The following is a 14,165-nucleotide window of genomic DNA, read 5'->3' as shown; positions in this document are numbered from 1 at the left end:
CTCTAATTCCTAGAGCCTTGAGTGTGCTCTCCTGGCAGAGATCACCCTGAAACTCACATGCTGCCCTTTCTGAGGGAACCAGATTCCTGTTTCCTTGTCTTGGCTCTGAGGAACGTAAGGACTGTCCTGTCCACCATCTCCTGTGAGGATTTTGGTTTCCCCCTTTAACTACCTTCTGCGTTACTTGCAGTGCTTTTACAGCATATGGGCTCCAACTCCCTTCCTCTTATCTTCTGTCCAAAAGGACTTCAGTACCATTTCCTTGTCTTGTCTCCTACTGCAAAACGGTATAGCCTTCCTTATTTTACTGTCTCAGCATTGTTTCCACAGAGAGACAGCTTTTCCTCTGATCTCCTCCTGTTTTTTCCCCCACATGTCATAAAATTACAGCCTGGAAATAAATGAGCAGAGTATTAGTATTACGGATTTAATAAAATTCAAAAAGGGACTGTATAAACATACATAATTTATATGGACATCAAAACTACTCAAAGTTATCAAAGTGAACAGCAAAACAAACAAATGAACCTCATTTCCAAAACAAAGCCCACACAAACCCTTGAGACATAACAACTCTGATGTTTCAGGGTTTAAACTGATCTCTAACCAACAAAGATTAGGATGAGACCTAAAGCAGAGGGTAGATAATCCCACATTTGCCTCATAAGAAGTTTCTCACACCTTGTTCTGTCTGTTGAATTTTGAGGACGGGATACCGGACAAAACAGATCTGGCCTCTTTTCCCACCAATGCTATATTGCTCTGAAGGGATGGTTTGGACTCCTTCTTGCTCATCCTTTCCTGTTTTTCCATGGGATCCTCAAACTCCGTGGCTTCTCCTTGCCTTCCTCCCCCAACCCTCCCTATCCCCTCTAATCGCCCCAGGAGTTTCTATATTAGTCTGAGTGGCTGGATTGGTCTCAGCCTCCATCTGGGGGGATTAGATTTAATTTATCCTCTTAATTCAGCAACAACTTCCTCACTGAATCCTCTCCCTAGCTTCGCCTTCGCCCCTGCACTTGGCTACCACTTCATCCCTGTCCCTCTCAGGGAAACCAGGGAAAAAAAAAAAGGAAGAAACCATGAACCCAAGTGTTGAACCCAGTGTCGCCTGGGTAGAGAGGTAGAGTTTGGCTCCCGTAGCACGGGAGGGACCCGAGGACATCAACTTGTGCAGGGGGTGGGCAGGGATGGCAAGAGGTCTCCGCTGAGGACGGGGGAACGCATCGCCCCAGGGCGCCCGCGGGGGTCTCGAGTGTCCAGCCCTCGGATAGGGCCGGTCTGCCGAGGCGGCACCGGCCGGCACGGGTGTCACCCGGCAGGGGACGCCCTGACGCCTCCACCAGTGCCGGGCCGGGGCCGGGGGCAGCGCCCCGCGGGGGAGGTGCCGAGCAGTGGCCCGCGCCGCCGCGGCCGCCCCACGGGCGGTGGTAATCCCATCAAAGGCCGGACCCAGCCTCCTCCTCCCTTCTCTTCCTTCCCTCCCCGGCCCTGCCCGGCGCGGGTACAAGCCCAGCCGCTCCGGACCGCGCCGGCCCCAGCCCAGCTCCCCGCCCGCCTGCCGCCCAGACGGGACGCGCGGCGGCGTCCCTCGCCCTCGCCCGCGGCCACCGGCCCCCACCTCCCCCGCTCGGGCGGCGGCGGGGATCGTGGCGCACATGGAGGTGCTGGGCGGCTGTCACCGCCACTGCCTCGCCTGGCTGCTGCTCCTGGCTTCGTGCATCGGGTGCGCCGCGGCGCCGCGGAGGAGCATCCCTCGCCGGCAAGGTAGGGCGGGCGGCTGTGCCAGGGTGGGAAGACACCCTTTCAGCGCCACGCTTGCACCCCGCAAAGTTTCTCGTCCCTTTATAACTGGTGTTGCTGCGGGGTGGGTGAAGGCTTCAGTGGGGCAGGGGGAGCTCGGCTGTCCGGGCAGTGTGTGGGGGGGGCAGTGCCCGACGCCGGCCGCTCCTCGGCGTTCTGCCGTGGGAAGTGAACTCGCCCGTGAGCTCCCGGGGCGGCCGAGGTGCCCAGCGAGGTGGTCGCTGCCCCCTGCTCTTCCCTGCAAGCCCGTGCTTCGTCCTCCCACCCGCGGGTGGGAGAGGATGTCCAGGCAGTGGCAGGGAATGTGCCATTGGCAGCCGTCAAGTTGCAAAATCGGTGTGCGATCCATTTTTTTCTGCCATTTTCCACCCGATGCCCGTGGGTTCACTCACGTTACAGACCAGGACCCGAGTGCTGCTGCGGAAGGAACTGGCAAGCATTTAATCCTTTTTTTCCTTGGAGCCCGTAACCTGTGGTGCTGTGTGAGCAGAGTTAGAAGCCAGGTGGACCTCTGTGCCAATCAAAAGGTTTCTGATCAGCAAGGCTGTGCTTTGGCTGTGACAAGTTGTGTGTGTGGTAGTGAATAGTGTAAGACATAGAGTAGTAAATGTGAAAGAAAAAGTGGCTAGGGAAGCAAAACTTTCATCCAAAAATGTAGTTATTCTGTACCAAGTGTGACATGGGATGCTTCAAGGTCCTGCTTCTGTCTGAGAATTACCCCTGATCTGCAGGAGAGTTCCTACTACTGTCAGGGGTTTTACACATTGATCAAGGTGGTCCTTAGTGGTTGGAAGTTAAAAACTGGGACTCTAAGCAGCTTTTGCAGGCATTGCAGTCTGCAGTGTATGAAACAGTAAAATGTAAACAGTGAGATGGGATGCAGTGCATGGTGAAGTTTGACATCCTGCATACTTAAAAAATTGTGCTAAGAGAAATACAGGCCCAAAACTATCTCAAACACTGGGAGTGTCCTGGAGTCTTTGAGGCCAACACTGATTTTTATCCCTAACTTCACCAGGATCAGATAAATGGAAAAAAAAATATAACAAGTTTAGTAAACTATGTCAGTTCACAAAGTGTTTGCAGCTTCAGACCCTTTTTCTATATATTCCAAAGTGTTAATCTATTTGTATTTCTGCATTTTTATTGGTGGTGGTGGTGGTGGTTGGTTTGTTTGCTTGTTTGTTTTTAATCAGTGTTGTTCATTCTCTTGCTCTTGTGAGTAAAAAACACAAATGCCTGTACAGTTGGAAACTTAATACTTAAATACAGCCTGAGCTTAAAGCCCTTACTGGACAGATGGCTAATTTTACAGGTTTGACCTTGTCTCTTAGGGATCTAGTCCCATGATCCTTGGTTATCATAATAGCTACCATTAAGTACTGGAGAAAACTGGGCAGACAGGTCGTTGTGAATGAGGTGATCAGTAACTTGCATTAAAATACTAGATATGTGAAGTTGGACATGGAAATCTGTAAACATTTTTTAAAGATTCCTGTACCATACTGGCATCCTTGTTTCTCCTAATCATGGCAGAATGACAGACCTAGGGAAAATGTATTTCTGTGCATTAAATTAAAAGAGTTTAAAGCTTGGAAACAAATTGTTTGTAGTATTGTGGAGGAGATAAATTAATATGCTAACGTTACATTTACCTTACTTTTGTTAGTTGCATATTTTATGTTCTTATATATATAAAACTTATGTTATTTCAAGTTCACTGATGGATTCAATAATTTCTTTTGTACTTCTTTGGCTCTGTAAGAAGTAACCACTTTTATATGGGAACAATTTTTTCAGAAACTGTGAAAACATTTGAAAATCCACTTGTAGTGAGATTTGAAGAGGGAAATCCCCCAGAGAGTTTATGTGCAGTGGTATATGATTTAAATCCTATCTACATTCTGCCAGCGGCTATTGAAGCTGCAGGGCTTCCAATAATCCCATGTCTGGGTCCCTACTGTGAAATGTTGCTGTCAGAACACTGAGAACAGGTATAGTTCCAGGTAGTTCACAGCTCTCCCTTGTTCTGCAGTGTATCACATGCCAGGTGGTTAAGAGTGAAAGGGAACTGTCATTTACTCACACATCCAAAATTAATGGGTGAAGAAGAGATAACATACTAAAAAGTTCATTAAGATTTTTTTTTTCTTTCATTTTTCCCTTTTAATAGAAGTCAGACTTGTACAGAAATTGTTACTGAGGTGAAATCAAAAGGCTATATTGAGACAGAATTGATAAAACCAGTTCATCTTCAATAATGGGAGCTGATGGGGAGGTCTTCTGGGTCTGAAGAAAAAAAACCTGTCAAATGCATCTCCATTTTTCCCAGTTTTTTGTCCAGAGCTCACCTTACAAGGATCATTTTTGTAATCCCAAGAAAGCAGCAAAGTGAGAAATATGTCTGCAAAGTTAAAAATAAGTAGTAAAATGCCCACAAATACAACTTCTTAAATTAAATATCAGGGGGAAAAAAGCCATCATGCTCAAATTTCAAACATCCTGATGACTACTAAGCTCATTTGAACATTTATTTACAGTTACATTTGCTGGAGACAAGAAAACAGGATGACAGACACTTTAGGAAGGGCTTAAAACAAATCCTTAGACACTGTGTGGTAAATTGCGTAGTTGGGAACAGATTAGGCTGGGATTCTCTAAATCTTGTACTCCCAGAAGCTGGCACTTGTGTTGCTGCTTCCACATTGTTTTTTTGCTTTTGTCTTCTGCAAAGACACAGATTTTTGCCACTTCTATTTCAAATTTCAGTCAATTCATTGAAGGTTGGAAAACCTAAACCTAGGTCCCAGTGTGCAATACTAACGCTAAAGTAAACACAATAATGTTGCATTTTAATTGTTCTGTGATTTTAGAGAATTATAGGAGAAAGAGATGACCACTTAGCCATTTTCCCATGGATGTTCATGTTGTGAACTTGTTGCACTATATTGCATTGTTCCAGTTTTAGTATCAGTGTAAAGTTCCAATGCCCTGTAAAAAATTGAAACTGTTGAGCTGGTCTGCACAGAGAAAATAAAATATTCATATCTCATGCTTAGGAATCGTCTTCATTTATGTATATGTATATGTATATGTATATGTATATGTATATGTATATGTAGATGTAGATGTAGATGTAGATGTAGATGTAGATGTAGATGTAGATGTAGATGTAGATGTAGATGTAGATGTAGATGTAGATGTAGATGTAGATGTATATAATGCTTGTCAACTAATATAAAAAAAGAATTTGGCTTGTATTCTATTCTGTTTCCCAGATGTCCATAATAGTAGACTTCACTGGCTTTGTGTGTAAATGCAGGAGGAATCAGACCTGTTAAAGTATGAAGAGTTTACAAGAGTGTAGCACTCAATATCAGGGCTAGATTTTTGGAACAGCCCAGCTCCCTGGTCAGCACTACAGTAATTTTCTTCTTTTTTCCAAATAACTTGGCACTGCAATACTTGAATTCTTTAGAAAATCTGAACATAATAAGAGCTGCTGGATACGGAACACTTTTGAAAGTCTAGACCTCTCTAGGTGTCAAAATAGGACAAACTACCTTGAAAATCAGGACTACACATATGGAAAATGCAGCCGTCTTTGGGAAAGAAGGTGCTTAATAGAGTTTTTTTGAACAATAGAGTAAATTGTAATTCACTGCCATAATAAATCCCATATGTAAAGTGTGCAACAGTGAGGTTGATCTGCTGCTGAATATGAAGTGTGTGAGAAATTGAATGAGTCTGAAGCTGAATGATTTCTAATGCAAGGGTTGCCAGGCTGACAGAGATGGTGTGTATCAGTGAGGTAAAACTAACATAGAGATGTGAATAATTTATTTTGGGGACGGTTAAATTTTTTTTTTTAATTGTTTCAGACACAGGCCAGACATGGGCTATCAGATGTTTGATGCCTTAAATGACAATAAAATCAACTAAACACTGATTACATTTGCATTTGGTGTTTATCAAATTTGGGTTTAAGTTGTGCCACAACGTTATATGACATTTTCATTTAGATTGGACTCACTCTTGCACCTCTAGGGTCCGTACTCTGGTAAATCCTGAGATCACCACTCAGTGCCATCACCACCTCGTGCAGATACAAGCATTCCCATAATGCCTTCTGGAGCAGCAATGGGAATGGACTAAATTATTTCACTTCAGCATGTTACCTATTATGTCACTGTTAGTCACTCATTTGCAAGTATGTTTTCGATTTTAGTTAGACTTACTCTCAGCAAAACAAGTTGTGTCCTTTCCATGCTGAAGTCGTTATCTTCCTCTGTAAAAAGAAACTTGCCCTAAATGTTTTTCTTGGGCAGCATTTTTCCAATGCCCTCTCTAAAACTACTACACAGACTTCCACCAGTGTTCAGAAAGGTACAATTAGCCAAGAAGTTTCAAAAAATTGGTGGAATTATATCTATAGCAGATATTGGGGTTGCCAGTGATGCTTCAGAGAAGAGGGATTGTTTTGCAGTTAAGGCACTAGAGTGAACCTTGGGAAATTTTTGTGTTCTGAGGCTGTCAGAGACTTGCTTTGAGGTTTTGCCAGTCCTTCCCTGACCAGATTTTCAGTTTTCACAGTGGGGTTAGAGTGGTTTTATGCTTTTGTCCTTCTCCAACCATGCCATACTAGACAGTACGAGGACTTCTGTAGGGTACTCAAGACAGCTCTACCCCAATTTTAGTCAAGGCTTCTGTGAGTGGCAGGGATTTTGAGCATCAGTCACCCAAAAGACACCCTGAGGAGCAGGTCAGTACCAGAAAATGTCAGTGGATGGGTTCTCTTCAGTGCCCCACAATCTCATCAGTTAGCTGAAAGTACACTTAGGAGTTTTCTGTTCCTCAAATCATGCTTATATTGGTACTCAACCTTATGCCTGATTCTGCTTCTACCCCTTTCATGTGGTCTTACTGAAAACAACCAACCCACCCCAAAATAAAACCCGAAACAAACTAAAAAAACCCACCAAACAAATGAAACCAAAATGAAACAACAAAAAAATATAATAGGTGGCTGACATTGTTGCGTCATGATGGATATTTAGGATTTAAATGACCTTTACACAGCTTTTGTGTCACAATGAAGTGAAATACTAAAATAAAAGGTTATAGAAAGTTTTTATAATATTAAAAATTTATCAAAATATATAAAAGGTGCCTGACATCTGAGTAATTTACCATGAAGAGATCTTTGCAGACTTTATTATTTCTTATATTAAAATGTGTACACTTTGGTGCTTTATTTATCAGTGAATGTGCAACAGTGGTCTGTGATCATGTAATAAAAGACTTTCTAAACCATAGGCACACAGGAGACTATTAGAGATGTGATCTTGAATAAAATTTCCTAGTGGTTTTCTGTGCAAATGAATGATCTGCCTAAAAAAACCCCCACATAACAGACAAAATCCAAAACCTGTTCTTCATAATTAATTCCAACCGAAGGGAAATACTTTTGTATAAGAATAGGCAAGATTTTATTTCCTTTTATTTTGTACTTTTAGTGAAGACGCTTAGACATGAGAATCAAAATAGTTATTTCATACAACGTGAACATCCAAACCACAGCAAAATATGAACATTATTTTTTCAGACTTTGCAGAGTTGCTGAGCTGAAAACAAGCATGGCTGAATTCATCTTTGAAAGTAACTGCTGTAGGAGGGCACGAATGACTGAAAATTGGAGGCTTAGAGGAAAAGCTCTATCACAACAAGGTGGCTAACTGAAACCTAGGTAATGATATGGTGTGTGGTGATCCATAAAACTCTCCAGGTGAGAGGTGTATAGTGTGAAAGTCCACACCAGTTCTACTGAGCACAGGGTAACTACACCCAGGAGTAAGGGCTACTCATGAGGCAAGTTCATTATGTCAACCTCCAATGAAAGAGAAATTCACAGAATATTGACCCAGGAAGCCTTTTATTCAAAAAGAAGAGTGCAGCTATGATGCCATGTGAGAAACTCTTTGTTCTGTTAGTGAGAAGCTGGCCATGTAATTGGATGGTCAAAATACACTGACTTTGTTTTCTTAAAAAGATCTTTCATTCAAGCCTTCCCAAAAGTTACGCTTGATAATTTTTAGACCTAGAAGAGATAGACTATGTGCAGGCTCTAACACACTCTGCACCTGGTTTTCTCTGTGTATCACCAAGTGGTGATGGGGTGTTTTTCCATTTATATATATTAACCTTGTAGTTAATAAACACTTTTAAAATAACAGTGTAGATAGCAGCCATGTCAGGAGTATCTGTTCTGATAAAAAGGCGCTGAGGGGTTCTGGGTTTCCTTGTGTCCTCAGAGGATAGTCACTGGTGTAACTCACACAGAGAGATCTCCAAAGCTGGAAGAATGCCAAGTCAAATTGTTCTTTGCACCTCTCACTTAAAATTGTTGGCACCTGTGAAAATGATGGTACAATCAAATATCAACACCTGTGTACATTTGAAATTTGCAATTTGAATAATCATTCTAAAATGAGGGGAAACGAGCATCTTGTGAATGCTGAGCATGCTTCTTTAAAATAGAGAAATAGAGAAATAATAGAGAAATAATAGAGAAATAATTCTGATTCTTCTAATGTGTCAGAGGTATTATTGCACATACAAAGGTTTAAACCAATACTGTGTTGCCGAGCTCAAAAATCTTCTGAAAAAATCCTAAGGGTAATGATTATAGAGAATTTTACTCAAATTAAATTATTTCGAGCATGAGAAACTTCAAGTAGAAGATCATTTAGGAAAAAGAAACGGAACAAAACCTGTCAAACTGCAAACAATGGAAAGTAAGCATCTAGGACCAGAACTTTTGTGGTTAAACTAGAGACAGCAGAAGCCAGAATTTGTTACTTGGAACAGAAATGTTTCATCTCTGTTTTATATTCTGCTTTCTGGATAATCACAGGAAAATAAAACATGTTTCTAAAAATAGACAGACTTTTAATGAAGATGACTATTTACAGAGATGGTGACATCGCAGCTCATACTCCAGCCATGAATACAGAGACCAATGTCCTGCTGACATTTTTAATTCCTGTTCCCATTTCATGACAGTCCTATTCCTGCATGAACCCATTGTGTGTGGGTTGCTACTGTTCTCATCTTAATTGAACAATTATAATCACAGCGCTATCGTGTAGTGAACTGTACAGTCAAGAACTGCGCTTCTCTCCATGTATATGCTAAGGGACTCAGTAGGCTGAGATGAGAGCATTCAAGCCATTTACCTCTGTGGAGTCATAAGGGATCATTTGTGATCATAGGGAGAATGGAAGAAACCTGCAGAATATAAGGGGAAGAAAGCCACTGCTGGACAAAGGACCAGGCAGCACCTAAAATGTGCCGAAAGGGGACAGGAAAGAGATGTTTTACCAGCAGATGCCAAGAGGAGGGCATGGCTTGCATGGTGAGGCAGCCCTGGTAAGGGTTTGGGCCAAAGGGTTGAACTCTGCAAACTGAAATGGATCAGGGAGTGCTTTGGTGGATTTGGGAGTATTACATGCTAGCTTTGTGGACATCATAACTCCACCTGTGTCATTTGCTGCTTGTTCCCTTACATATTGGGTCTTTATTTATGCTGAGATATATTTCTATGTCTCATTGCTTCTTGCAGCAGAGAAGCTTTCATCCCTCCCAGTCACTCCCCCAGCGTTCGCATCCCACTGCTTGCTCCTGGCTCTTTGGAGACACAAGCCCATGTCCCACACTACATTAGTGTGGGGATTCAGGTTTAAAAACCACATCTATTTCTGTCACTTAATAGAGAAAAATAATTTCCTCTGTGGTTTTTACTGGTACTACTGGTGAATGGAGAGACCTGCTGACTGCAGAAGGTAGTGAAATTATCCCATTTCTTACAGAGGAACTGAGTCAGAGAAGAATTTCTTGCTACTTGAGAAGATGCTAGATTTCCTCCCTGACCTGGTCTTCAGCAGCCTTCAGTAAAATCACAGTTGCAAGTGGACTGGTTTCTCCAGTCAAGTCAGGATCGCTGTGCAGGGGCAGCCCTGGTGAATGTCACTTTGCAGCAAAAAGGTCAGCAGCATCCTGGGCTGCATTAGGAGAAGTGTTGCCAGCAGGTTGAGGCAGGTGATCCTACCTCTCTATTGAGCACTGATGAGACACACCTGGAGGATCTGGTCCAGTTCTTGGCTTCCCAGTATGAGAAAGACATGGACATGCTGGAGCAAGTACAGCAAAGGGCCACAAAGATAATTAAACACTAGAGCATCTCAGGGACAAGGATGGGCAGAGAGGGACAGTTGAGCCTGGAGAGTAAAAGAGTTGAGGTGATCTTATCAACGCATGTAAATATCTGATGGGGGGAGTAATGAAGATGGAGCCAGGTGTTTCTCAGTGCTGCCCTGTGACAGAACTGGAGACAGTGGGCACAAACTGAAAGACAGGAAATTCCTTTTAAACGTAAGAAAAATATTTTTTACAGTGAGGATGACTGAGCACTTGCCCGAAGAAGTTGTGGAGTCCCCGTCTTTAGACACATTCAAACCCCAGCTGGGTGAAGTCTTGAGCAATCTGCTGTAGTTGAGCCTGCTCTGAGCATGGATTTGGACTTTGTGATCTTGAGAGGTGCCTTCAAATCTCATCCTCTCTGTGATTTTGCAAAGTACCACGTGTATCTTTTGAAACTGAGTATTTGGTGGGAGGTCGCTACCATTTTATGTGGTGTAGCCATAGGAGGCCTGTGCCAAAACCTTCAGGATAACCAACCCGCACATTTATTTGTGTGGTACTCTCTGGAGCATGACTGGATCATTTGTGTCCAACAATAATGAGCTTCAAAACAATTACTCAGGACTTGTAGGAACTGTGGGAACCTAAGATGCTGCGTGTCCTGTCCTCACCCTGCACATTTGTTGCTTGTCACATGGCCAGCTTTGTCCTCCTTATACTTTATTTTTTTGGTGTGTGTCTGTAATATATGTGTGATTGTCAGGTTTTTCTATATTACTGCTTTTTCAGAAGCTCCTCTTGAATTTTTTTTCTTATACCAAGTAAGCTATTTCTTCAAGACCTCAGTTTTGCATTGTGTATCAGTAAGAAATAGATTTGTACTAGATAAAGCAGAGAGATTCAGAGACTTCAAGGACAACATTTTTCAAGTAGCATGAAAAATTTAGCTGTGATTCCCATTGAAGACAATAAGCTTTGGAAAGTGAACATCTGGAAAATATATACCTAAGTTTTATTGATTGAATTTGCTTATTTGGTATTTTTAAATCTTAACTGCCCTTTTTATTTATATATTTTATATATATATAATGATCTGTATTTTTTTATAATAAATATAAAGTCTTCAATATGTGTTTTTTTTAATGTATTTTACCCATGTTATAGATGTTCAGAAAATACACAACGCTGGCTTTTATCCTCTTTTTTATAATTTCATTTCAGAATCATAATAGCTTGCTTAGTAGAGTTTATTTTCACCAACAATGCCTAAAGACTCAGTTAGGAACTTTAAGCACTATGTGATCAACTTGGTTAATGTTTTCCTGTTTCTGCTTCCAGTAGTGTTTGGAGTATCATGTTTTCTGGAGCTCCTCCAGTGTTTGTGCTTCCTAACATTTCAGATGCATAATGTACGAGAGGAAAGAGAACAGCCTTTTTAATTTTTTTTCCTGGTGGAAGTGGGTTTAATTCTCTTACGTGACACCCAAATCGGTGCAAAAGGGGAGGGAGAAGCCCCGGGGTAGGAAGGCAGAGGTAAATGGCTGGAGGGAGAGGGATGGAAGAGTGGTGAGGTGGCAGGGCAGGAGAAGGCATGAGACCTTGCCCTTGCTGTTCACAGTGAGCTTCTGCTTTTGCTCAGTAGTAGGATGAAATTGCACCTCTGGATGGCACAGTTTTCCTTTGGTGCAGAGTTTTCTTCATGACTCACTGGATCTGTCTCACCTGGGCAGCATGTGCAAACCCACGGGGGTGCCTGGCTGGAAAGCTGCTGCTGGATGTCAGCTGAGTGGCTTTTTAACTTATTGCTGTTCCCAGTGTATTCCCAGTATGGAAAACCATGGAGGGAGACAGGGTTGGAGGGTATGCCAGGAAATGCGCTTGGCACGCTGGTTCATATCCACACTGTCCTACTGATGATTGAAGTCTGCTGCACAGACATGCTAACATGCTGTTTCTTGTTTTCAGCAGCTTTCTAATACCTACTTTAAACATCCCAGAGATATTTTTATTTTTTTAATATTATTTGAAAACTGGGGAAGTAGCCGATGAGAAGGCAGGCATGGATGTGGCAGCAGGCAGGGCCAGCTGCAGTCTGCCAGCCACTGGACACATCTGCAGGTCTGAGCCCAGCCAGGAAATCCCAAACCAGGAAAATGTTGCGCCAAAGCAGGCTGTAGGCTGGAGCAGGGAGCCCTAGTGCTTCCTCTTCTCTGGGAATAATGGCCTGGCTACTGTTTCCCTCTGCCAGGCCAAAATGCTGAGGAGATGTCAGGAATTAGGGCAGCCATGACCCAGCACTGGGGCCTCAACAGGTGAAGCACAAGCCTAGTTTTAGGGATGCGAGCATGAGATTTTGATTCAGGCTTCCAGGAGTGCACCCGAGATTATGCAGGTGGAGTGTCTTGGTGTGGCTTTTTACAGGCATCTGTACAACATTTGTACTGGAAGTGGAAAGAGCTTCCATGAGGAGAAATATTTCACCAAGTTATCTCAGGTACAGTGTACAGCACTTGTGTTAGTCAGACTGGCCTCTGATCAGTAATTACTGAAAACACAAGCCTGTAAGACTTACCCAGATTTTCCTTATCTGTTCTTCTTGACAAAGGTAGGACAGGTATAAACTAGACCTTTGCTCAGAGACAATGACATCCTCTGCTTTAAATAACCTTCAACACCAGGATTTCCCCAAAAGTAGTTCCAGTGTGTAACAATCCACAGCTTTAAGCTTTTTTCTGTATCTAGGTCTTAAAAAAAAAAAAGCAAACAGTTTCTGCTTTCTCACAACTTGAAGCCACTGTGCAGAGCTCTCCTCCTTGCTCCCTTCCTTCTGTGTAGAGTCAGAGCCTTCCCCACGTGCAGAGCCTTGCTGTAGGGGAGTGTGGGGAGGAGAACGGGGCTTCCTGCCTCTGTCCTTCTCTTCTGCGATCTGCAGGGCCAAGGCAAAGCAGGAAAAGCCGTGATAAAGTCACCACGGACATTGTGCCTATTTTTAATGGGATTCACTGTGTTGCACTCTAGCTTAAATGCTGAGCTTTGCCTCCTTTATTCCTCTTCCTTGGGCTATAAATACCCCAGTGACTGTCACCTCAGATGTACCCGGGACATATAACACATGCTATATACTGCATCAGAAAGACAGCACGTGGGTCCGAGCCCACTATTATTATAATATTGAGGGTTTGTTTGTTTGTTTGTTTTTAATTGTGTTTATTGTAGTATTTTTAAAGGACTAGTGGACTCTTTGCTAGCCTTTCCAAAGGTTTGTGCACTGCGATCTGGGTCACAAACTGTGATGCCTCTATAGGGCCATACTACCTGCAGTCTCTGCACCCATGCTCCTTGTGGCAGCATGCAGGTGATCCAGTGGATTTCCTCTTGTCAGGATCTAGTGTCCTAGCAGTGGTAGGTGCTTCATTCAGGGCAATAACTATCAAGATTTCTCAATTTTTTGTTGTTTTCCATGTTGATGTTGCTACTCAAGAAGCTGAGATTTTCCAGTTTCAAGCCATTGTCCTTTGTAGTTGCTGCAGCTGGGAGATTCTTGCTGTCTTATGTACCACTGCTGAGCAGGTGGAGTTGGAAAATGCTTCAAAGAGACTGTTTTTTATTTAAGATTTCCTGACCTCTTTCAATTTGTCATGTTGTCTTCATTCCACTGTGGTGTATGCATAACATCATTCAGCCTGTAAAAAGAAGGGAAACAAGAAAAGACCCTGTCACTGTTTATTGTTTTACAACTGCAAATTTCACCCATATTTCAGTGAGAGGATTACTGTGCCATAATAAACTTTGTTTCACCTGAGTTTCCACTGAGTGGACAGACTTTATTTATTGAAAACAGCTTTTTCAAGGATATAATCCTGTTTCTTTTTTTTTTTTTTTTTTTAATAGATTAGTGAATTGAATCAAATAACGTTTGAAACAAACGAAATTCAAAGGAATTTCTCTTTCTGGAAGACTTTTTTTCTGAAAACTTCAATTTAGAATCAGTTTGAGTTGTCTTTCTTGAAGTTTTTATTCCTATTTCCTTATACTGTGACATGTTAGTAGTGACAGCTGGCATTTCATCAACAAATTTCTCTTGTTCTATGGGACACAAATAGGAGACTTATCAAGAGGAAAAATAAGCAGCCCTTCAGTTAGTACCTCCTAGCTGTTACCCA

At 42.5% G+C, this 14,165-nt stretch overlaps 1 protein-coding gene across 2 annotated transcripts in view; it reads left to right on the top strand.

Annotated features, from left to right (window-relative positions):
• Positions 1-1,532: 1,532 nt before the first annotated feature.
• The window catches only part of EGFLAM (EGF like, fibronectin type III and laminin G domains), an 84,095-nt gene continuing 71,462 nt past the window's right edge, over positions 1,533-14,165 (top strand). For both annotated transcript variants that reach the window (XM_082075818.1, XM_082075817.1), the window contains exon 1: positions 1,533-1,767. In XM_082075818.1, the coding sequence (XP_081931944.1) occupies positions 1,659-1,767 (109 nt within the window). In that variant the 5' untranslated portion in view covers positions 1,533-1,658. The remainder of the gene's footprint in view (positions 1,768-14,165) is intronic.

Source organism: Streptopelia decaocto (assembly GCF_964273445.1).
Source record: "Streptopelia decaocto genome assembly, chromosome: Z".
NCBI classification, from domain to species: Eukaryota; Metazoa; Chordata; class Aves; order Columbiformes; family Columbidae; genus Streptopelia; species Streptopelia decaocto.
The sequence above is the reverse complement of the archived record's forward strand: the minus strand, read 5'-3'. Positions and strand labels throughout refer to the sequence as shown.